The following is a 25,694-nucleotide window of genomic DNA, read 5'->3' as shown; positions in this document are numbered from 1 at the left end:
TAATTTGAATCTTGGAAACCGAGATTGCTATGCCACTTCTGAATTTTAGACTGGGAAAATGAACTTTATTCATATTCTATTTTCACTTCACCTATGCTCAGAAGACTTAACCTATAATTATATAAGATGGTTAATCCTTATTCTTTGCTGCAGTAATTATAATTTCTGGTGTTTAAGGATGGAAAAAAATATTGCCTTCCAAGTAAGCTAGGACTTTTTTTTTTTACCCTTCATGTCTGGGAAAGTTCTGGCAGAAACCTTGTAAACCTTCCCACCTCCAATTTAAGTTTTGATTAGTCTCCTGGGGAAAGGAAATGGGCCAGACCTAAACTTAAAACTTTTACAATCAGGTGGAAGTAGTGACAGTATGTATTTATCACATCTCTAACGATTCTAATTCCTTAATATCAGTTTTTAATGGATCATTTTCCTCACATCTTTATATTTTATTTAAAACTATACTTGAAAATGATCTAATGTTAGTCTGCTTGTCCATGTATTCATAACTCTGTTTTCTTTTCTACTCTATTGCTCTTTAAAGTTTCTTTTATCTTTTGTGAAGTCTATATAATACATGACGCAAATTTATCCCATAGGGCTTCTTATATAAATGAGTATGGTAAATAGCTTCATATTACATTAACACATGCTTATTGTTCTTTTAAAAGATTTCTTCAGAAAGATAAAAAGCACTCTCCTTTAGACTCCAGATAGGCAGTGGAGAAATCGCCGCCAAGTGGGGATAAGCAGAAAAATGATGACATATCAGTGTTGTAGGAATCCTTTATCAATTGAGGAATCATCTTTGTACTTTCTCACTGCAATGGAATATGATAATTATCCCAGTGTGGTTTACTTCGATTAAGAGGATAGATACCACTTCCATTAAGGGGACTTGATTGATTCTCAGAGTTGCATTTTATAGACCATCCCTGTCTTAAGTATGGATACAATAAAAATATCTAGAAAAGAAGGGTTCAGCTGCTACTGATCTGGACAGGAAAGGCACAGGGACACATTTCAAGCAGTCCTCTTAATTATTAAAAAAGATCTGCTTAATGAGTTTGAGGGAAAGACCATTGAATTGTGAGCCAGCTGACGAAGTGATTGCTTTGCCTATGCTGCCAGTGCACTCATAATAGGAGGGGGGAAATTCCATTCTCTCCTATAGTCCTGCTTCTTTTCACAATAAAATGAAGCAGAGGATCAAAATGCTCTCTAGAATCCCTTCCAGTTTAAACATGTTCTAGTACACAAACATCTTCTAGTAAGGCTGTGTACTTGGAGCCGTGGGAGACATGATATCATACAAATGCTTTTCCAGCCCTTCAATAGCTAGCTTTCACTTCATCATATGTGAAAATGATGGAGATGAACTGAAATTTTGAGCCAATCCTATAATACTATGCAAGTAATGGAAAAGAGCTCATAATGTTGTCTGTTCTGAACCTAGTAACAACTATGATACTATCTTCATGGTCTGTTTCTTGGATATGCAGACTTCCTAATAAGAATAAAACACCATTCACCACAGCAATCCAGTGTGCTTCAACCTGATGCATATTTGATGTAGGTAACTTACCTAAATAACATGTGGAAAGCTATGCACTAACATTTTAAAAATTAAAAGAAAGTCACAGGCTGATCAACTTTTAAGGAAGTAAAAGCATGAACTCTAATCATTGCATACAAAAATATTTGTCTAATTCACAATGGAGAAGTTATTTAAGTTACATTTTCTGTGATAAATTGTGGTGCCCTTGAAGGCAAGGGCATGTTCTTATTCATCCTTTCACGAGGTTAGAGTCTCAATAAATATTTACTGAAGTGAATCTTATAAAATGGAAGTTCTGGGGGTCAATCAATAGTGCCTGTCCCAGCACATACATGTACACACACAATGAACAAATTGGCAAAATTCAATATACAAGTTTAAGCACATTGCAATAAATTTCATGGGGCACAGAGTCAGAATCAGAAAATTAAAAAGGACCTTGGAGATCAACTAATTGTTTTATGATAGTGAAATTTTGTTTTAATGAGAGAACATGACGAGGAATCACATTCTCTTTCTGTGGGAGCTGGGGATGAGAAAGAATTTATATTTATCCTTTCTGAGGGAATTATCAAATTGAAATAAGTTTAAATTCCAGAAGCATAAAAAGGGTAGTATCAGAGCCTTCCTATCTCCACCTCTTTACACTTTAGGCCTGTAGGAAGTTCTTGTGTTCTGTTAGGCTATTTTGGTGTGGTTTGGGAGTATAGGTGGGTGTTTTTCAGATGGGCTGATGGGATTTGGGGGTGGAGATAGGAAGATTGGGACTTAACATCTTCAATGAAACAAGATACAATAATTAGGACTCTTCTTCTATGGTTGTTCAAGTGCAAACTAAGCACTACAAGTTGCTGTCTTTAAACGAAAGCTATACAGAAACAATAAAATGTTATAACAGTGATAATATCTAATGAATATTGTGCTTTAAAAAATGTAATATTTTTACACGAGTTTAAGGCAAATAAACTACCTTATTTTTAACTTCCTGTACGTTATTGCTAACTGAACACCTGCTATGTGCTAGGCACTGTGCTTGACCTTTAAAAAAAATCACCTCATTTAACATTCATAACAGCATAGTTACCATCTTTGTTTCACATATGTAAAGAAAATGAGAATCTTTAGAAAAGTTAAATACTTGCCCAAGTTCACATGACTGGTAATATATGAACCATAGTTTGAACAGAACTTTCCAGACTCTAATGCTCTTTTCATATTTGCTCTCTCCCTAGTGGATTTCAGCTGAATTGAATTTAATGTAAAGCGGTGAGCAGATAAAAAGTACTAGCTCTGGGACTAATGCCATCCTTTTACTAACTACCTGTGATGGGGTCAAGATATGCCGTGTACCTGCCCTTTAATATCTACATCTCTAAAAAAGAAGGGTTTTAGCTAAAGTTCTTTATTGCTCTAGAAATATATTCTATTTAATTTTTTTCAAAGACTTTCTTGCTGGAGACCATCTAAAAAACATGGAAATAGCTTTTAAGTTTTTTTTTATCAGAACAATCTCATAGATCATCATTACTAGTTTACTGGAAGTTTGTACTTGTATGGGTGAGGAAATTTGGAAATACTGCACCTATAAATCTATCGAGAATATAGATGTTAGAAAATTATATCCTACCTAGGAATGCTTGTTGTAACAAAGCTGAATGCTATAACTAATACGAAAGCTGGATGCTACAGCAGATGAAAGAAGCTGACAAGAATAATATTATCTTACATTTAGGTTCATAAAATCAATTACACTAATACACATTGAGGGAGAATTGGTATATTTAAAAGACAGAAAAATTAATTTCCCTTTCTGTTACGATGCCATATATCTTGTGGCAGACTAATTATCCTGCCAAGACCAATGAGAAAGAAAGAAAAATGGTTATCAGACATGGATTTTAAAATCGCTGTGAAAATAGTGTGAGAAAACAGGGCAAGATGGAGAATTTCACCAGAGAATTTTATCTTTAAAAATTGAGACATAATTCACATATCTTAAAATTCACTCTTTAAAGTATACAGTTTAGCGAGTTTTTAGTATTTTCACAGATATGTGCAACATCAGTATTATATAATATTTTCATCACTGCAAAAGAAACTCAGTGCCCATGAACGGTTACTTCCCATTCCCCTTACCCTCAGCCTCCAACAACCACTAATCTACTTTCTCTCTCAACGGATTTGCCTATTCTGGACATTTCATATAAATGGAATTATGCAATATGTGGCCTCTTCTGTCTGGCTTCTTTCACTTAGCATGACGTTTTCAAGGTTCATCCATGTTGTAACATGAACTTCATTATTTTCTATTGCCAAATGGCATTTCATTGTACACACCACAGTTTCATTGTTTATACCACATTTCATTGATACACCGCAGTTTGTTTATCCATTCATCTGCTGATGAACATTTGGGTTGCTTTTTTTTTTTTCACTTTTGGGCTATCATTTATGAGTTTTTGTGTACATAGATGTTTTCATTTCTCTTGGGCATATACCTAGGAGTGAAATTGCTGGTTCATATGGCAACTCATATTTAACCATGTGAGAAACTGCCAAGCTGTTTTCCAAAATGCCTATAGCATTTTACATTCCCACTAGAAATGCATGAGACTTCGTATTTCTCCAAATCCTCAACAACACTTGTTATTGTCTGCTTTCTGATTATAGCCATGCTTGTGGGTATGGAGTGGAATCACATCGTGGTTTTGATCCATATTTCCTTAATTACTAAGGAGGTTAAGCATATTTTCATGTGCTTATTGGCCATTCATAAATCTTCTTTGGATAAATGCCTATTCAAATCCTTTGCCCATTTTTGAATGGGGTTATTTGTCTTTTTATTGTTGAGTTGTAAGGGTTCTTTATATATTTTGCATATGAGATCTTTATCATATATTATATGCAAATATTTTTCTCTCATTCTGTAGGTAGTCTTTGAATTTTCTTGATAGTGTCTTTTGGACACAAAAGTCTTTAATTTTGATGAAGTCCAATTTATTTTTTTCTTTTATCATTTGTGCTTTTGGTATCATGTCTAAGAAACTGTTGTCTAATCCAAGCTCATAAATATTTATGCCTATGCTTTTGTGTAAAAGTTTTCTAGTCTAAGCTCTTAAAATGTAAGTCTTTTTGAATTAATTTTTGTTTATCAGGAGGTGGGGTCCAACTTAATTCTTCTGCATGTGGATATCTAGTTTAACCAAGGTTAACTTTCATACTTGATGGTGAAATATTGTAATCTTTATAATATAGATGAGACTTACACAAGGATGCTAGTTACAGCCACTACTGTTGAATATTGTACTAGATTTTTCTTTTTTCCTAGTGCAATAAATCAAGAAAGTAAAGCAACAGATAAAAATATAAGGAACTAAGAAATAAACTTCCAGTATTCACAGATGATGTGACATTGTACACATAAAACACAAAATAAGCTAAATAAACTACTACAATTAATAAATGAATTTAGTGAGGTCACTAGCTACAAGGTCAGCTTACCAAAGTCAATTGCATTTCTATATACCAACAAAAGGGAAAATAGAAATGGAAAAGTAGAAAATTAAATGTTTAGAATGACAGTATATACACTAGCACAGCAAATTAAATACCAAGAAATGAATCTAATGATACATGTGAAAGGACTCCTCACTGAAAACTATAAAGTATTATTAAGAGAAATTTTAAAAGAGCTAAAAACATAGGCCATACAATGTTTACAGTTTGGAAAACTCAGTATTGTAAAAGTGTCATTTCTCTTCAAATTCTCTTCAAGTAACCTAAAGGCTCAACGCATTCCAAATAAAATCCTAGCAGAATTTTTTGTAGAAATTAACAAACTGATTTTAAGGTTTAAATGGAGTTACAAAGGGTCAAGAAAATTTTGAAAAAGAACAAGTTTGGATTCACTTTAGAGAATATGAAGACATCATGAAGCTACAATAATTAAAATGTGATATCAGCACAAAAATAGTAAGATAGAACAGTTTTCTTTTTTTTAAAGATTTATTTATTATTTATTTAATTTATTTTTGGCTGCATCAGGTCTTAGCTGCGGCACTCAGGATCTTCGTTGAGGTATGCAGGCTCTTCTCTGCGGCGTGCGGGCTTCTCTCTAGTTGTGGCGTGTGGGTTTTCTCTTTCTAGTTGTGGTGCACAGGCTCCAGGGCACATGGGCTCTGTAGCTGTAGCACGCGGGGTCCAGAGGCAGTGGGCTCTGTAGTTTGTGGCACATGGGCTCTAGTTGAGGCACGCGAGCTTAGTAGTTGTGGTGCATGGGCTTAGTTGCCCACGGCATATGGGATCTTAGTTCTCTGACCAGGGATGGAACCCTCGTCCCCTGCATTGGAAGGTGGATTCCTTACCACTGGACCACCAGGGAAGTCCCTAGAACAATTTTCTAGATTAGAAAGTATAGAAACAGACTCTCACACATATGGTCACTAATTTTATTACAAAAGTGACACCATGGTGTAGGGAGAAAGAACAATCTTTTCAGTAAGTTATGCTGCACACACTGGATATTTTTATGCAACAAAAATAAATCTTGATTCTCCTACCTCATATTGTATCCATAAATCAATTCCAGATGGACTGTAGATTTAAATGTGAAAGGTAAATCATAAAGAATTCACCTCAAGGGCTGGCAGATGCATTCTACTTAAAATAAATTTAATGTATCAAAAGACACCATTAGGGCTTCCCTGGTGGCACAGTGGTTGAGAGTCTGCCTGCCGATGCAGGAGCCACAGGTTCGTGCCCTGGTCCGGGAAGATCCCACATGCCGTGTAGCGGCTGGGCCCGTGAGCCATGGCCGCTGAGCCTGCACGTCCGGACCCTGTGCTCCGCAACGGGAGAGGCCACAACAGTGAGAGGCCCGCGTACCGCAAAAAAAGAAAAAAAAAAAAAAGACACCATTAAGAGTGAAAAGACAGGTCACATAGACCGCCTGGAGGGGTGGGATGGGGAGGGTGGGAGGGAGGGAGATGCATGAGGGAAGGGATGTGGGAACAGATGTATATGTATGACTGATTCACTTTGTTATAAAGCAGAAACTAATAAAAAAAAATAATATTTACCAAAAAAAAAAAGACAGGTCACATAATGGGAGAAATAATACACATATAGACATACACACATGTATTTATGACAAAAAAAATTAATATCTATCGATCAATCAATCTATTTATCTGACTTGAACAGTCACTTCACAAAAGAAGACATCCAAATATTCAAAAAATGAAAAGATGCTTTACTTCATTAGACATCAGGGAACAACAGTAAGATACCATTTTATAACTACCAGGGTGACAAAGAAAACTGTTGACAATACCAAGGGCTTGCAAGGACTTCAAGTAACTCAAACCCTCATACATTGCTGTTGGGAATGTATACTTGTCCCACCGTTTTGATAAATTGCTTGGTAGTAGCTATGAAAGGTAAATGTACACATACCTTAAGATCCAGCAAATGCACTCCTGGGTATATACCTAACAGGGATGCATACACCTGTGCACCAAATGACGTATACAAGAATGTTTACAGGATAACTGCCTTTAGTGGTTCATCTATTAACAAACCCATGTCTTTCAACAGTAGAATGAATAATAAGTTATGATCTATTCATAAAATACAAGAGTATATAACAGAGACAATGGATGAATCTCAAACATATAATATTAAGCAGAAGACACTAGGCCAAAGAGTTTGGTTCCAAAAAAATTAAGCTTAAAAACAAGAAAAACTCATCAGTGGTGACTGGAAGTCAAGAAAGTGGTTACCTTTAGAGGCAGCTATTGGGAGTAAATATGAGATGGATTTCTTGCTGGAGCTGGTAATCTATTTTTCAAACTAGTTGGCTAAATGGCTAAGATCACTTTAGGAAAAATTCAGTGGGCTGCACACTAATGATTTGTGAAGTTTTAGAATAAATGTAGTACTTTTAAAAGTTCTGCTTCAGTCGACACAAATTTTTATGAAGACTTTGGTTAATGCAGTAAGTTCTTATGAAGATATCAAATCCTGCTTCTGAGACAAAAATAAAAATAAAACACAAAACCTAATATAAATTAAACTGTAGCACAAAGTAATAGAACTTTTATTAATTTTTTAAAGTAGAATGTGATGCCTCATGAAGCAGTGAGTTTGTTATCACTGGATTTATACAAGGTAAATATAAAAGCATTCCTATTAAATAATCTTAAAAGGGAGTCTTTAAAGGGTAGACTTTGGATAAAATGATTTCCAAGGAGCTTTTCAACTCTAAGACAAAATAATGTCAACCTTACAATGAACAAACACAACCTCCCAAGTGGGTCATACCAAACAATTTGCCAAACACTGTTCATCAGTGAGCAAATCATTTAAACTATCAAGCTGATTCCACTTAAAAGAAAATATATTTCTCACTTCCTTATATGTTTGACAACTTTTAGTTACATAATTTAAAATATATATATTATTAAACTACTGAGTTAAGCAATACATTAGATTATGCCTAGATTTTTTTATATTCTTAACAAAAACCTAAAATAATCTAGTGACAGTTGACTGCTCTATTGGTCAAAGATGTTTTGCCATGGGAAAATTTAGAATGATGCTAACTATATCTATTCACTGTACCAGGACTGCCTTATGAAAAATTAAGCAAGTTCTATTTATTGCTCACCTAAATAGTCATATTAGATATGCATAATGTGTGTATGTATTGATATAAACACCATCGTGTATTTTTCATACTACATAGCAAAGAGATTTTTATAATGGATACTGATTCAGTTTGGGCTGAACTTTAGGTGCATGAAAGGCAGAGACTGGCACATATTCTACTTTTAATTCATAAGACCAACTCCTCCTGGTTGTCAAATAATTGTTTGCAGATATCAATAATTCTGAAATTTTTTGGTTCAGGACCTAGAATAAAAATTATGTATGGTCAACACAGTAAAATGTAGACATGAATAAATATAAAATATAATTTTAGAGACTTTTCAGACCCTTTGTTTTCTACCCACATATCTGGCACTATCCTGTACACATATATCACAGGTCCTGGCCTGGTTAACTAAAATAATGTATAGTTGACACAAACACTGACAATGTTGCTGGCTTTGTTATAATATTAAACACTATTAGGCATCCTACCCTGCATGGTAAATTCAGTTTGAGATTCTTTAAGTTGTTGTGGAAGCATTAAGTATTTATCATCACCCAAAACTGTGCCAAGCATTGAATAAAGCATTTACCTGTCTTTGAAATTTTGAGAGAAATCCACAGTTAATGCTGAATGTTTGCCTATATTAACCAACTCAAATGACATAAGACATAAAAAAGTAAGTCACATATATTACAATACTACCCTGTAAGTAGATTGGAAAAAAATGTAGTTACCTACATGCTTACTTCTGTAGGCTCCCATAGTAAAATCCCAGAAACTCTTAATTTCCTTCCATGCCCTATGTTGTTTCATTATATCTTAAACAATTTATTGAATTCAATGACTACAAGGAAGGACGAGTATGAAGTGGAGAAGAAGGCAAAAGTCTTCTAGTGGTTTGAACCTATGGTGACTCAGTGGAAAGAAAATATATACCTCTAAAATACTGTAGTAGAAAATGAATCTGAAACAACTAATGGAATTCTTTCTTCTGCTTTTATCTGGATGTGCACATAATAAAACGTCACCAACCGCATGCATTGGTATTTACATTCTGTTTACTATGGGAAGTATCCAGCCTGCACAAAGAATAGAGTACTCTGCTTAAGAAATTATTTTGGCAGATGGAGAATTGCCACATATGAATAATTATTATTATTATTATTTTTTTTTTTTTTTTTTTTTTTTTTTTTTTTTGCGGTATGTGGGCCTCTCACTGTTGTGGCCTCTCCCGCTGCGGAGCACAGGCTCCGGACGCGCAGGCTCAGCGGCCATGGCTCACGGGCCCAGCCGCTCCGCGGCATGTGGGATCCTCCCGGACCGGGGCACGAACCCATGTCCCCTGCATCGGCAGGCAGACTCTCAACCACTGCGCCACCAGGGAAGCCCTGAATAATTATTTTTAATAATTTAGAAGTTACTTCAGGATCTTACATTATAAACATTGATTTTTACTATATTGCAGAAGTACAGAAATAGTAATAAAAGGTATACTTGAATTCCAGGAAGACGATGGCTTATGTTGAAGTGATTCATTCTGCCTACCACTCATCCACCCATCCATCCAGCTACCCATCTATCTTTCTATCCATCCATGCATACACCCACTCATCCATTTTACATAATATGGGATATATGGAAATACAGTGGTACACAAAATGGATAATTTTTCTCATGAAACTGTCATGAAGAAAAATGTAAGAAAAATACACAATGACTATACTAGATGATTGGATTTTTAAAAATTTAGTGAGATATAATTGACATTAACATTGTTCAAGTTTAAGGTGTACAACATGTTGATTTGATAAATTTATATTTTGCAATGTGATTACCACCGTAGCGTTAGCTAACACTTATATCATGTCACATAATTTAGATGATGAGATTTCAAGTGATCTTTTTCCTTGTAAAGTTTAACCACCATTATTGTATATTTTTTATTGCTTCATAAGCTTTCCATTCATTAACTATTTGATCCTTGTAACAACTCTTGGAGGTAGGAACTATTAGTATTACTTATTGCACAGATGCAGAAATAAAAGCACAGAAAGGTAAATAATTACCTAAAGTCACTCAGCTAATAAATAGAAGCAGGATTTGAACATATGCAGTGCACCTCCATACACTGTGTTCTCAAATCCCACAGTTGTATTATCTCTCAAGAATGGAGGTATGTTAATATGATCAACAATATTGCAATATTAGCATCAGCAAGAATAACAATAATGATATATACAATTTTTATTGTTTATATAGACTTGTCACTGTTGACAACTGCTTATACACAAGTTCTAGTTTAATCTTTACAACAACCCAATGACTTAAGCATTATTGTGCTCCATTCATAGAATGAAAAATGAGGCACAGAGTAGTTAAACATCCTGCCCCAAAGCAAAAAGCTTATAGGAAAAACAGCAGGCATTTGAACCAGGTTTGTTTGACTCCCAAACTTACTCTTAACCACTTTATTAAACTTCCACCATTAAATATGTTTAATGAAATAAACATTTGTGTCTGAAAAATATGACAAATGTGTCAGAGTGAATCTAGATAAACATTATCTAAAATTTAACTACTAGAATTTATAACTTTAAGTATTAGGTTAATATTTAAAATAATTTTTTGATAATTCACATTAATATAATTAGGGGAAAAAAACCCTTGAATTTGCTTTTCTTAATTGTGTAAAGCAGCAATTCTAGGTAGGGCTATCTATTTCATACCAAGGGATATTGCACTCTCAGGTGGACCCCTAAGTATTTCTTAGCTGATTCCCTCACCTACAGGAAAAATGTGGGGTGAAAATTGAGCAGAGCAGTTTTGGTTAACATTCTAACACTAGAGTCTCTGAAAAAATAGTCAATAAAATTAACAAAGTAAATAGCAGCCACAAGAATCAGTATTTTGTAGGATGTGGAGTCTGAACTTCTTTTAAAAAAGGGATAGATCGGTCCTGGCTGCAGATAAAAGAATTTAAAAACCTGTTTACGAGACAAGAGTCCAATTCTAACACAATATACTTCTAACACAATAAAGAGAAGAATATTGTAAACCAAGTTCCCCAAATTTTCCAATCAATGACTAAGGATGTTAGGGCAAGAAAGTGAGCTATATTATGGTGAAGGGTATCTATTGTTGCCTATCTCTCCACTAGATGCTAGGCTATTGAGAAAAGATTGCATATTTTATATTTAACTTTGTAGCCTTAGGTTCTAGCACAGGATGTGGCACAGAGAAGGAAGTCAGTGTATGCTTGCTTCACATACAAATGGCAACTTGCAAAATAAAAGGCTCAAGGGTTTGCAGATTCCCAAGTTTTGAGGAGATCTTAAATAAATATCTGGGTATTTATACAAAGCAGGTAAATAATTTCCAATGTTATACAATTTCCTAGTGATAAACGTGACTCCAGAATTCAGGCCTACTTACTCCTAGTGCAGTGTGCTTAGCTGTACTTTTTAATATCAAAACACATACACTATGAGCATGCCTTTTATGGGTCAATCAACAATTTACTAAGATATTATCAGATGGTATCTGTCTTTCAGAAGTTTACAATATGATTTCCTCCTAAGGTTAATGCTGAAATCACCCACAACCCAAGGTAAGAATCCAGTTGACCACTTAGATTTCAATTTTCTTATATGTAAAATGAAGGGAGTAGCCCTGATGCTTGCTTGCTAACTGTCCTTAAAACTCTAGATTTCTATAACTACTCTATACTTACATGCCTTTATTTTGATCAGAGGAGACTAAAGCATATTATACAATACATATAAAATAAGCACTTGGTGCTTGAGTATATTACTAGTTTTTCTTTTATAAATTAAGCTAAAGAATCTAGATGATGCCTTTGGTGGCAAACCCTTCTGTTATAACATGATCAATTACCTATACTGAATTATTCATCTCTCCATGGAATAAATGACACATCCCTTTAAACATTTACCTTCATATGGCAAAGTTTTCATTTTCTGCTGACTTATCTGGGTATGCTTTATTGGTAGATGTGAACATTTTCAAAGGAATTTTTTTCCAGTGATTGGGATCTGATAAACAAGTCTGCGTCTCAAGCTATGTTTGAAGTAGGACCATTTAACAGTCCTTTAAAATAATAAATATCAATATTAGTTCTAAAGAGATCATATAATTCATTTTTATAATTGAGACCAGTAATTCCCAAATAGGAGTATAGCAAAGTCTCTGAGGAAGCAAGAGAAAACAGTGTAAGATATTATATTTACCAAAGGAGCATAGGTTAAAAAAGGTTGAGAGACTCTGCCACAAATAAAAACTATCTGGACACCTCTGGAGATATTTCAACAAATGGAAAAAATAAAGTTCACAAAAGTTAATTGATTAAAAAAATAAACTAGATCTAGAACAAAACAAATTTTAATGACTATTTTTCAAAGAATGATTAATTTGTTAATTATGAATTGGTGTATGGATGGTATAATATGGAGAATACAGGACTGAAAGCAAGAGAGAGCTGAGTTCAAGTCCCAGCTCTGTTATCAAATGATGGGGTCCTTCATTGCTCTGGATTTCAGTTTCCTTATGTGAAAATGAAGGGACTAGACTAGATGATTGCTAAATGCCTTAAAGTTCTGATACTCTGAAACTCAACTAAATTTTTATGTCATTTTTTTGGTAAAAGTATTTTATAGCCTCTGTATAAAAAAAGCATGTGGTACTTGAGGTATGATAGCTACATCTCTTTCTAACTAGAACCTAAGTCCTGGACCTTATGGGGATCATGCCTTGTAACCAGTCTGTATACCAGAATCACTTGCGGGGCATCATCAATCTGGAAGCTCACATTCAGTAGACCTGATAGTGCACCTGAGCCTGTGGAGTCTGAACATCTCACTCAGTGATTTTTACTATGTATCTCTTGTTAAGAATCACTGTTCCAGGTTCTCTTTTGAAAAAATTTTCTTGAGTTTAGGTTGCAGACAAAGACATGCTAACAAGGGAAACAAATGCAACGTTATAATTAATCTCAAAAAGATCATTTCTTTCTTAGTCATCCATGGATAAGCTCAATATTTCTTATGTGGCTTCCACTGGATCAGAGCTTAAAGATCTTAGATATTTGAACTTTTTTGCTAGGATAATAAAAGATCAGGTAATAGAAACTCAGTTGGCATTGAGATGGAATATGTACGAAGAAAGAGCAACACATACATGTGCTTAAATATAGCGCATAAGCACATAAAGATAAGTAAATACAAAATCTTAATCTCCAATATCTTTTGTTTGCTCTTCCAAACCACTCACCACTTTTTTCACCCTTTTCCACCCTGCTCTCAGCTCTGGGACTGACCTGAATGAACTGTAATAGAACCCATAGCCTCTGGCCAATGAGTAGCCCAGGCAGGATAGTGTAGGAAAGAAGAGTGAATTCAGTGTATTTTTGCCCATGGATCACTCCTGGCAAGGTCATCTTCAGCTGGCTGTGTCCCTTGACCAAAGATCACTGATCCCCTTCAGGCCAGTATATAGTTTATGGCACTCTGTGCTTTCAAGTTTTGATGATTGTCCCCTTTCCTCTTCCCTTGAGGAATGTAACAGCTCTGATGCGATTGGCCCCAGTTTACTGCACTAACCCTTGTGGCTTTTCTGCATTTACACGTTATAAATAGACCCTTGTAAATAAGGCCTCCTGGAATTATCTTATTTTGAGCATGACATCTACTTCCTATTTACAGGGATCCTGATTGAAAGAGCCTTTTATGTTAAAGGTAATGTTGAGAATGTTTGATTAATACAAAGGAAGTGGAGTGTGTGGAAACTTGAGCTGCCGTTTGGTAAATGAACAAATAAACAAAAATTTTAAAAAGTCGTAACTCTGATAAAACCGGTATACCTAAGGTATTGAGGAAGAGTGTGGTAAAAGTCACGTTAAAACTGAGGTAGTAGTGAGTATGAGAAAATGAGACGTTGGTTTGATCTATGATATGGAAAAAAAGCAAGGAGATGTGAATTTTAACTGATACAAACACCAAGTCACAAGGCTGAAATTGGCAGAGTTTCTTTACATGCCCCAGAGACATTTGATCTGTGCTACTGCATTCATCTGGGGGCAGCTCATTAACAGAATAATATAGGCAAGCTGGAAGGAGTTCACAGAGGAGTAACAAAACGATAACAAGTGCCAAAGGACTGACATGTGAGAAGAGACTGAAAAGATGAAATCACTCTGCTTTAGCTAAGTGGTGACTAAGGGGGAACATGTCAACCGTCTACAATTACACAAAGGTTATACACTCCAAAATATAGGCAGTGATTATTACAAATCAAGGGAGTATTGCTCTGTGGGAAGAGAAATTAAGAACAGGAAAGTTAAGCTCAAATACAGGACCATTTTCTAATGTAGAGCTATTTTATGTCTTGTAAAGCTAAATGTTATATACTATAGCCTTTAAAAAAAGACAAAAATGATGCAAATTATAAACCATTACTTAATATTGTATAGGTAGATTCTCTATGTCTGTCCGTCTATCTATCTATCTATCTATCTATCTGATCTACCAGTGTATCTTAAAATCAACCTTTCACAAACATACATAGAAATAAAAATAATGATTGCTTCTATAAGTTTTGTGCTAAACATTTTAGCAGGCATCTCATTTAACTGTTAACATTGCATTTTAGCAATCAGGGAAACTTAGGGTAAGAAAATTTGAGCAACGTTCTGAAGGTCACCCAGCTAGTAAGTGTCACAGCCAGTGTACAAACCCAGGGGTCTTTATCTCCATGTCTCTGCTTATAATCCCTGGATGTACTACTTTAGTACATTATTATATCTGCAAATTTTCATTATTCTATCTGCAAATTTTCATTATCCTATTGTTTATATGACTGTATGGATTATTTACAAATTCTATGGAGTACTTTGTTATGAATTTCCTTGACTAGCTAATGACATATTTTAGGTACCTTGGAATATGGCTACTCATGGCTCATGGTCATTACATTTGCAAGGGATAGTCATTTCCACGGCCATTTTCCATTCTTGAACAATCCATGTGGTCATCACCCATTCTAGCTATGTGGTAAAGCCTAAATAATTTTATTCCCTTATCCTAGACACTATTTATTTTTAATTTCAAAAATAATTTCTTGATCCACTACTGTATGCAATTCAAATTATTCAGTAAGTTATAATGTATTTATAAAGCTGTAATTTTAAAGAAATTATGCTATTGAGTTCTCTTTAAAAAGAAAATCACCTCACACTTATTAATTTGAGTTGAAGATATATTGAAAGAAAACCTTTCTCATGGCAAATATTTCAAACAGTACAGAGACCATAAACTGAAATGAATGAGTCCTTTTCCCTTAGAACCTTCAACCTCTGTGGTTAGAGATAACCACTGCTAATAGTTTCTTTTGTGTCTTTCCAGAAATTTTCTATGCACATATTTGTGCACACTTTCCTTTCTTCACTTAGCCATTTATTTTGGTTGCCTTTCCATATCAACACATAAAGTGGTAGGTACTTTATCCTTTGTAATGACTATAAAACATTCTACTGAATGGGTGTAACATTATTTGTCCATTTCCCTGTTGGTGGATATTTAGATAGTTTCTAGAATTTTAAAAATAATCCAATCCTATTATGAATATATATCTACATTTATTTTTGCATACTTATCCCTACTGATAGGGCAAATTCATAGCTGGAGCATTTTCTGGGTCAAAGCATATGTATGTTTAAATTTTTTAAGGTTTTTCCCAACTGCCAATTCCAAAGTGGGTTTTACATTAATACAAAAAAATATGAGAGTGTAAACAGGCTGCTCACACTTTAAAACTCACATAAAACCCCAACATGTCATGGTATTAACTTCTGCTCTGTGGGCATAAAATGGCAATTTGTCAAAGATGAACATTTTATTCTACATAAATATTTTACTCCTGGGCCAGGTTTACCATTGCCTACTTATATTTTCAAGTTAATTAAACATTACTTGTTTGTATTTTTCCATGGCTTAACTGAAAGAAACAATAATGTTTAAAATAACAGATTCGACTAATTATTTGTTCTAGGCCTTGGGTTAGGCTATTTCTTCCACCTGGAAAATCCACCTCATTCCAACCCTGGATGTATATATTCTACCTACCCGTCATGGTTTATTTCAAATGATACCTTTTCCATCTAAATCATGTTTCTTTCCTCAGAACTCCCAGCACCTCTATTTAACCCTTTAGAGTTCACATTATATATAAGTCCATGATAAATGGTAGCTATCATTATTATTATACACTGGATCTTTCCAGTTCTATAAATGTCCCCATTCTCTCCTGTCTTCCCTTGCCTCCTCCAATGGATGGATTTAGCTCAAACTACATATTTAGTATTGTGATAACTAATTTTACTGTCTTTTAAAGTAAATGGTTCAAGTTTTCATTTTTAATATCAACTGGTTAAAATAATTTTTTTATTCTAAAGTTTCAGATTGTTGAACACAGCAGAAAATGATTTAAGATGTCTCTTTGGAACTCATAAACATATGCAACTTTAAAAACTGAGAGTTAAACCTGAAACATGCTGGTGAGAGTAACATGGATGCTATCATATTAAAGGCCTTTGGAGGCAAGCGAGCATAGTTTACACGGCATCGGACCTATTTATAGGGCTGACTCCTTTCTGCAATGTCAACTGTAACCTTATACTTATTTTAAGCCTCAGTGTCTCAAGTATCAGTCTCTACTAGTTGTACAGTTCTCTCTTATTTGATATCAGAGAGCCCAATGGAGCCTTCTGAAGAACCTAGTCAGATTAGCAAAGATAACTTTTTAGAAGTTCCTAATTTATCTGATTCTCTTTCTGAAGATGAAGAAGTTAAAGCTACCTTCAGACCTGGTTTCTCCCCTCAACCTAGCAGACGAGGTTCTGATTCATCTGAAGACATTTACACGGACACTCCACCTTCAGGTGCAAGAAGAGTTTCATTTGCTGACAACTTTGGGTTCAATCTTGTGTCTGTTAAAGAATTTGATTCCTGGGAACTTCCGAGTGCTTCAACTGATTTTGACTTAATGAAGGACATTTTCCACACAGAAGAATATGTTTTATCTCCACTATTTGACTTGCCTTCTTCAAAAGAAGACCTTATGCAACAACTTCAAGTACAGAAAGCAATACTAGAATCAACTGAGTATCTTCCTGGATCTACAAGTATGAAGGGCACTATTCGAGTTTTGAATATTTCTTTTGAGAAGTTAGTATATGTGAGAATGTCCTTAGATGACTGGCAGACGTATTATGACATATTAGCAGAATATGTCCCAAATTCATGTGATGGTGAAACTGACCAATTCTCCTTTAAGATTTTATTGGTTCCTCCTTATCAAAAAGATGGCAGTAAAGTTGAGTTTTGTATACGTTATGAAACTTCTGTTGGTACATTTTGGTCAAATAATAATGGCACAAATTATATACTCGTTTGTCAAAAGAAAGAACAAGAGCTGGAGCCTGGAAAACTACAGGAAGAAGTTTCTAACAGACAAATAAAAGGCTGCTTAAAGGTAAAATCAAGGTGAGGATATATCTTACATTCCTTGCTCTTTAATAATCTTAAGGTTATTTAAGGTCATTCTTTATTTCACTGGTTGTAAGAAATAGCCATTCTGTTTAAAAATATATTTTAGTTATGTATAAAACAATGGTGCTAGGCTTTAATAAGGTCAGTGCTATTCAGATAAAAGCACTATCTATCCTCCGAATGTAGGGAAAATATGGGTATAATGTAACAGATGGCAGGGAGACTGCAATGTGTATATTGCCAACCTAGCGAGTTATAAATTGCTTAAATTCAAACCACAGAATCTAGATTCTTAACATATAAAACTATTTATTTTGTCATTTAATGTATATTTATTTTCAGTGGTTTTTAAATACTTTTGCTGTACTTCAAAACATTTCTGATTAACATAAAACTGTATTTCAATATGTATCTAGTGCTCAGAAATTCATAGACTTCCCCCCAAAGCTGTAACGAACTTTTTAACGACTGATTGAGTCATACAGGGATGTTTGGAGTGATATATATTAAGTTAAATCGGAAGAGCTACGACTTTAATGATAAGCTAAGAGAAAGACAGAAGTATATGAGTGATGCATGAATTACACATAAAAATTTATAATTATAACCAAATGTAACATTATAGAACACAAAGTAGTATAATTTAGTAAAAGTAAATGGAGCAGAATAAAAAAATGACCCAAATAGAAATAAGGATATTAGCTTTATAGATTAGAGATTTGGGATATGACCCCTCATTAGTAACCTTGCTCTCCTGTTAATGTAAAAAATAAAGAAAACTGAGTCTTCAATTCTATCTCTTGTAGAGTTGGCTAATTTCCATGACAGTAGGCGAGTCGATAAAACATCCAAGAGGAGATGGATGTCTCCTGTTCCTCCGAGTGTCCCAAGGGAGAAATCCACATGCTCTACCAGCCATAGGCAAATGTTTGATTATCCTCTAGATGGTCCACCATAACTGTCACTGGACCCAAGGATTCTAGTAACTGCACCAGAAATAGTGTAAGATGATGAAAAGGGAACTGTATTAAGAATCAAGACACCCAATTAAATAAAAACATAAAGAATTACATTGGGAAGTTTCTAACCTCTTACGCTTTAATGCCTTGATCTCTTATACAGCAATAAATAATAACTACTAAATGTGTTATTCTAATGCATTAATGAACTAAATATAATGTAGGTGAAGCAATTCAATCATATAAAATATTCTGTTTTCATAATCCTTTAAAGTCATTTGAAAGATTGGTTTATCTGACTTTGTGAGATGTGCTACATTTCTTAGTCCAAACAAAAGTTTCTCAGGTTTTAACTGATGCTATAGAAAGATAATATAATCATAATCTCTATGTGCTAAAGTAATAGTTTATTAGTTTATGAAATTACTCAGCAACATGTTAGCTATACAGATAAAATAAGTTCAACACTATTTAATAAACTATTTATATACATAAACATACACATATTAAATACTTTACAAATAAGATCATCATCTGTGAATATCTAATATACATGCTGCAAGTTGCCCTATATATTAGAGAAAAGTGAAACTTAAAAAAGGCATAGCCTTTTTGTCAAAGACCTCATAAAAGAAGCAGCGTTTAACTCTGGATTTTTCTGCAAGTTAAGAAATGCAGCTTTAAAATTACAAGCATTACATGCTGAACTATGGTAAAGATAGAGGATTCCTTTGATAGAGCAAACTTGACTTGATAGCAAGAACAAAAAAGGATAACTGTTAGGCCTAATCTATCCCAGTCATGATATTATTGAAACTTCTCCTAGTCTAAGATACGTATAACTGGATATATATCAATACCCACATTTGTATTCAGAACAGTAACCATTGGATTCATAGCGGACACCATTCAAGTTTTAATATTGCTTTGGGGAAAAACTTGAGAAGAGCTAAACCACAAAATGGTCGAAAGGCCTGTAAAGTTTCCTAATGAGTTATAAAAATGGAAAAAATCTCTCTCCTTCAAAACCACAAATACATTTTCTGCACTTCTATAACTTAAAAATGACCAACATAATTCAAACCACATTTTGAAAACAAGCATTTGCCTCTGGAGGAGGCCTTTTGTGCTGAATTTCAGTCCAACATGAATTTTTACATCTGATTTATATACCACTCAAAATGGAGTGTATAAAGGAAATCCTGACAGATCCTTAGAACAGCATGTGCCATAATAGAATATTTATACAGCTTTTCCATGATATAATTTATATGCAATGGGGTTTCAAATATTCCTAAAACTCACACAAGAGAACATTATCAAATTTCTAAATGAATATTGCAGTTGGATTTCATTGTGAAGAATTTGGTTAGGGAAAAACAGCACACCTTATTAGTGTTCTTTTACAAAATGTGTACTTGGCTAAAGCAAAAATGGACTAATACTTATTTGATCAAAAAAGTTATAGCTTCTAAAATACCTTCCTCCCTTCAAGTTACAGAATCTAAATGGGTCTGTTTTGAGCATTTCCACACTTCCTATGTAACTTAATTTGGAGGTCAATTCTTTGAGAAGGTAAATGCAGAAGAGAAATGTATGTGAATTTTTACTTCATACCTGCAAGTAGATTAATAATAGTGTGTAACAAAAGTCAGAGTTAAACTGAGAATAAGTCTGTCTTAATGTAGAGAGTAACAACTAACTTGAATTCCTCTTGATACCAAAGTTAATTTGCTATCAGGGTCTCAGAGATTGTATCTTCTAGAAGTGTCAATAATCCCTTCTAATAAGTACAGAATGAACTGTGGGAACACATTGAGTGAGGTAGGATTTCTATTATGTTTTCTCTATGGAGATTTTTTTCAGGTCAGAGTTTGCAAACCTCCACATCGATGTGGTTGTCTGTTTTCTTTGATTCTTATTAATCTATCCACTTTGGACAGAAAGAAATATCTAGAGGGAGAGGGAAACAGAGTTTGTAACTCATAGGCATATGACTGAGAGTGACCCAAAGGTATTTAATTGCACTGAAAGGCATGCATCATGAAATACTTGGTAAGTGTCACCACATATGTGGCACTGGTGTATGTGTTAGCAAACAAACTAAGCAGATTTCTGATCTACATCTCAGGGGCATTATTTCAAAATAAATGACCAAAAGAATTAAACGACATTGATATAAATAATATTAAATGTACATAGATAAATAAACTAAAAATAGCATGCATAAGTAGTATAACTTCAAAGTTAAAATTTGGGGCTTCAGAGTTAAACATATCTGGGTTTGAGTCCAAGCTGCACCACACGCTAGCTGTGTGACCTTATACAAGTTAAACTTGGTACCCCTTCTGTTAATTGTGAATAACAATAGTACTATCTCATAGACATTGTTAGAGATTTCCATAAAATAATACATATAAAGTTTTGGCATAGTGTCTGGAACATAGTAAGTTATCAGTAAATAATAACTCCTGTAAAAAGACAAGGCTAACTCTAGCTTTAGGTGAATCTGAAAAACCCTAGAAAACCCAAACTGCCCAAAAGTTCCTTTTCTCTTTCCTTTCACGAGTTCTAAATTTTTAGCTTTAGAGAGCCATTTCTTTGTGTTTTGCAGGATTTTTTTTTTTTTTTTTTTGCGGTACGCGGGCCTCTCACTGTTGTGGTCTCTCCCGTTGCGGAGCGCAGGCTCCGGACGCGCAGGCTCAGTGGCCATAGCTCACGGGCCCAGCCACTCCACGGCATGTGGGATCCTCCCGGACCGGGGCACGAACCCGTGCCCCCTGCATCAGCAGGCGGACTCTCAACCACTGCACCACCAGGGAAGCCCTGTCTTATGCAGGAATTTAATCAACAAGGGAAACTCATTGAATTCTAAATTTTCTTGAGATTTAGTCACCTGATATCTAGAACATCTTAAAGTTGGAAGAGATCTTAATGACTATTAAAATTTCCATGTTTAATAGATGAAAAAATGGAGGACCAGATCAAAAGGGTTAAAAAAGGCATTGATTATGGCATTGAACAGACACACATATTAATCCCAGTTAATATACATTTAACTATGTGGCCATGGACATATTACTTTACGTCTCAAAGCCTCAGTAAATAGGGGTAATAGTGCCTGCCTAATGTTGTGATGATTAAGCTAAAATAAAATGAGATTATATTTTAAAAACTTCTAGTAAAGTGTTGGGCACATATAAAGTAGTCATTAAAACCCAAATATAATTGCCGTCATTATTATCAAATTGTGTTCAGCTAACTAATTTCTTGGTTCTTGGACTTGTGTTTTTTCTCCTGACATCATAGTCTTCCTTGTTCAGGGTTCAAAATTCATTCCACAGGTGTTTATTAAGGGCCTGTGTGTCAGGTACTGTGTTGTTAGGCATATGGCTGGAAACATGACCCCGTGAAGACCAGAGGCCCCAAGGGAACAGGCCTCACAGGGGCTGAGAGCAGTTGGGGTGGGGGGGGAAAGAACACCAAAACAAAGCTCAGATTCTTTGGGTATACCAGGGAAGCCATGGATGAAAAAGAACTACTTACATTACATTTCAGGTTTTCTCGGATCTGTGATCTATAACTGATCTTGTGTTCTGGACAGCGGACTGACCTTTTCAGCATCTCTTTTTTCCTCCCAACAGCTGCTAAATGTTCCTAACCATTGGGTACACAGACTGACTTCATATGGTTTTGTATTTTGTTAAGTGAAACCAATTTATTATTTTAAGTAATGAAATGGCATGATATAGGTATTGGATGGTATTTATAACTTGGCCAAGTGAATGCAAATAAATTCCCAAAAGATTTCAATGCCAAAGGAAAAAAATTGATCAGTCTTCAATTTTTGTCCCTGAGGAACAGAACCAGGTACATTCAAGAATGGGAAAGAGAGAGATACTTTCTAAAGCATGACTTTAAGATTAGAGAGAGTTTATCTTTCAGGGTGGGAAAATCATTAAAATGAAGCCAAGAAAAGCATTGGAAAATGGTGCCTAAGATATGGTCATGTTGCATGTTCCAGTCAGAGCTTTAGGATTGTGAGACTTGCTTAATTTTCACTTACAGTATAACCTGGGGTCCTGGAAGTAGTGCAAAGAAGTGTCAGTAGCCCCATGAGGCCTTTAGGACTTAATGTATTCCATAACTAACCTGTTTTGAGTGCACGCTAATTGTGGAAGCCAGGTCTGTTTAAGGGAGGGACCTCTGGCAGGGCCATATGGAAACCCAGAACACAGCTGCACAGGACCCATCAGGAGGACTGTTTGGAAGCTGCCAGCTGGTTGACAGCAAGGAACCAACTACTTTAGAGTTCCCTTGGAGATCTACCAGGGCTTTGTGACTTCCTGGTCTTGTGGGAAATCCATACCCCTATAAGCCTAGACTTCCCCTAGAGTAGTTTTGAATCTTTTCTGAGAGAAGAGGAAGAAGAGGGTCTCACCACTCAGGGTTTCTCTCAAGCCCTAGCTGAAGGGAATCACTATGGATGCCAGGCCTCACATGGATCCTCTGGGATCTCTACGAGCCTAACTTCCCACCTGAAGCCCATGTGCAGCCTGTAAAAATGGAGCAGGGCCCAAGAACTCTGAGCCAATAAGGCTCCAGGCAAAAGATGATTGTGAAGTGGGACACTTAAGTTTTTCACCTTCTTCCAATTCTGCTCACTGTGACTATTGTCCTTGTTCCAAGGTTTTACCCCAGCACCCCAACAGGAATAGTATAAGAGAAGTAACCTCGGGGGCAGTCACCTGAAGTGGGCCTGATTGTCCACTGCATTGTCAGACTTAAAAGATCATACATATGTAAGTGTGTGTGTGTGTGTGTGTGTGTTTATATGTGTAAGCACACATTTATATAATACACACACACATAAAAATTCCTTTCCTTAAATGCAGACCTCTAGGCTGGCAGGGACTATCTCTATTTTACAGCCAATTAAGGTCAGCTGCACAAATGGGCTTTGAGTTTGGATTGAGACAGTGGAAATGGATAATTTTAGAGCAGGGAGCACTATGGGGTACAAGGCAGATTTCAATACAGAGTTTTGGTAGGGGATCCACAGAAGCAGGAGGACTCTGGGGGTCTGGAGTGTGTGTGTGTATTTGGGAGGGAAGGAGGATTCCAAAAACAACAAGGCATATTGGAAACAGCATGGGCTTTAAAGTAGGGCAGATTTGGGCTTTCATTCTAACTAATTAGTAGCTGTATGAACTTGGATAAATTATGCTTTGTATCCATTTTATTCAGGTATAAAATAGGGATAATAATCTCCACTTGGAAGAGCTGCTATGACAAATACATTAGCTAACATATATAAATATCCATCCCAGTTGCTGACACTTTGTAGATACTCAAAATGGCATTGGTGATAAAATCCATATTTTAAAATCTTGTACATGGCTAGTCCTATGCCCAAGATTAACGGAGAGATGATTTTTCCCCTCAGTATCATTCCTGCTGCCTGGATCCAGGTTAGTACAAATACATAGTTTCAAAATTATGGGTTCAATAAGCTTTTGGGCACTAACCAGGAAGCTAATATTTTATGGCATTGCTACTATGGGGAAAAATGATTCCTAAATTCCAGCAACTTCTGGGTTACAAAAAAATTTTGGAACATCGACTGGATTTTTTAGGTATTTTTTTAATGAAGTACAACATGTTTTTTCTTAAGGTAGCTCTTAAGATTGTTCTTTTGGACTAAAAAACTGAGTTGGCTATACACAGTTTCACCTTATCATCCCTGTATACATATGAATAGAAACTGAATTTTTTTATTATATCTTTATTGGAGTATAATTGCTGTACAATGTTGTGTTAGTTGCTGCTGTATAACAAAGTGAATCAGCTATAAGTATACATATATCCCCATATCCCCTCCCTCTTGAGCCTCCCTCCCACCCTCCATATCCCACCCCTCTAGGTCGTCACAAAGCACCGAGCTGATCTCCCTGTGCTATGCAGCAACTTCCCACTAGCCATCCATTTTACATTTGGTAGTGCATATATGTCAATGCTACACTCTTACTTCGTCTCAGCTTCCCCTTCCCCTTCTGTGTCCTCAAGTCCGTTCTCTATGTCTGTGTCTTTATTCCTGCCCCACCCCTAGGTTCATCAGTACTGTTTTTTTAGATTCCATATATGTGTGTTAGCTTTCTGACTTACTTCACTCTGTATGACAGACTCTAGCTAGGTCCATCTACCTCATTACAAATAACTCAGTTAATGAAACTGAATTTGATATAATTTTTTCCTCTAAGAAGATCTATTATACACCATTGAATTTTGGTCATTTCTCTGCTTTTGAAGCATTTTCTGTACCCCACCACTATATAAAAAGAAAAAGCTCCTCAGGGCATAACTCTCAAATCTCTTCTGGTTTTTATTCTGCTTCCCTAATAGCTTTACTTGGGTAATTGGCATGGTAGTGTTATTATCTATTATATAAATAATAACTGGTTTTGAAACCTCAGTCATACTATCCTGCTGTTTAAAGATTTTATGACAAATAGAAATAGATTGCCAAATTGGACTGTTATAAAGCATTGTTTAGTGACAGAGACCAATTGTACATTAAACAAACCCATTTTAGGAAATTTTACTGTTCCCTCCCCCTCTAGTTATTCTGAAAATGGTCTGACTGTGTTGTACATCAGTGTTATTCAATTCACAACTATAAATGGGATTCTAACAGCATAAGACAATGATTGTCCTGGGTGTGGTTGTAGATTTGAATTTCATTCACCCCTTTTGAAGTTTGCAGTAGTAAAAAAGATCAAAATATCCCCCAAATTTAAATCTGTAAAGCATGCCAAATTGTAGATGCTTTTCCTAATTATGTGAAACAGATTTTATACCCATTTAGCACTGATGGTACTCTGCTTGTTTTACAGAATTAAACCATGATACAAAGCTAACCTATTGACTCTAAAGCTGTGATAAAAACCCTAAGCTGATTTTCATTC

The 25,694-nt window shown here is 35.2% G+C and overlaps 1 protein-coding gene across 1 annotated transcript in view; it reads left to right on the top strand.

The window, feature by feature from the left end:
• Positions 1–16,976: 16,976 nt before the first annotated feature.
• PPP1R3A (protein phosphatase 1 regulatory subunit 3A) overlaps positions 16,977–25,694 on the top strand; it is a gene marked incomplete at both ends in the record, with an annotated part of 36,295 nt that continues 27,577 nt past the window's right edge. Inside the window, one exon of the mRNA XM_081244626.1 lies at positions 16,977–17,764. Within this exon, the coding sequence (XP_081100752.1) occupies positions 16,977–17,764 (788 nt within the window). The remainder of the gene's footprint in view (positions 17,765–25,694) is intronic.

This window comes from Mesoplodon bidens (assembly GCF_964165515.1).
Source record: "Mesoplodon bidens genome assembly, chromosome: 9".
NCBI lineage: Eukaryota > Metazoa > Chordata > Mammalia > Artiodactyla > Ziphiidae > Mesoplodon > Mesoplodon bidens.
The sequence above is the reverse complement of the archived record's forward strand: the minus strand, read 5'-3'. Positions and strand labels throughout refer to the sequence as shown.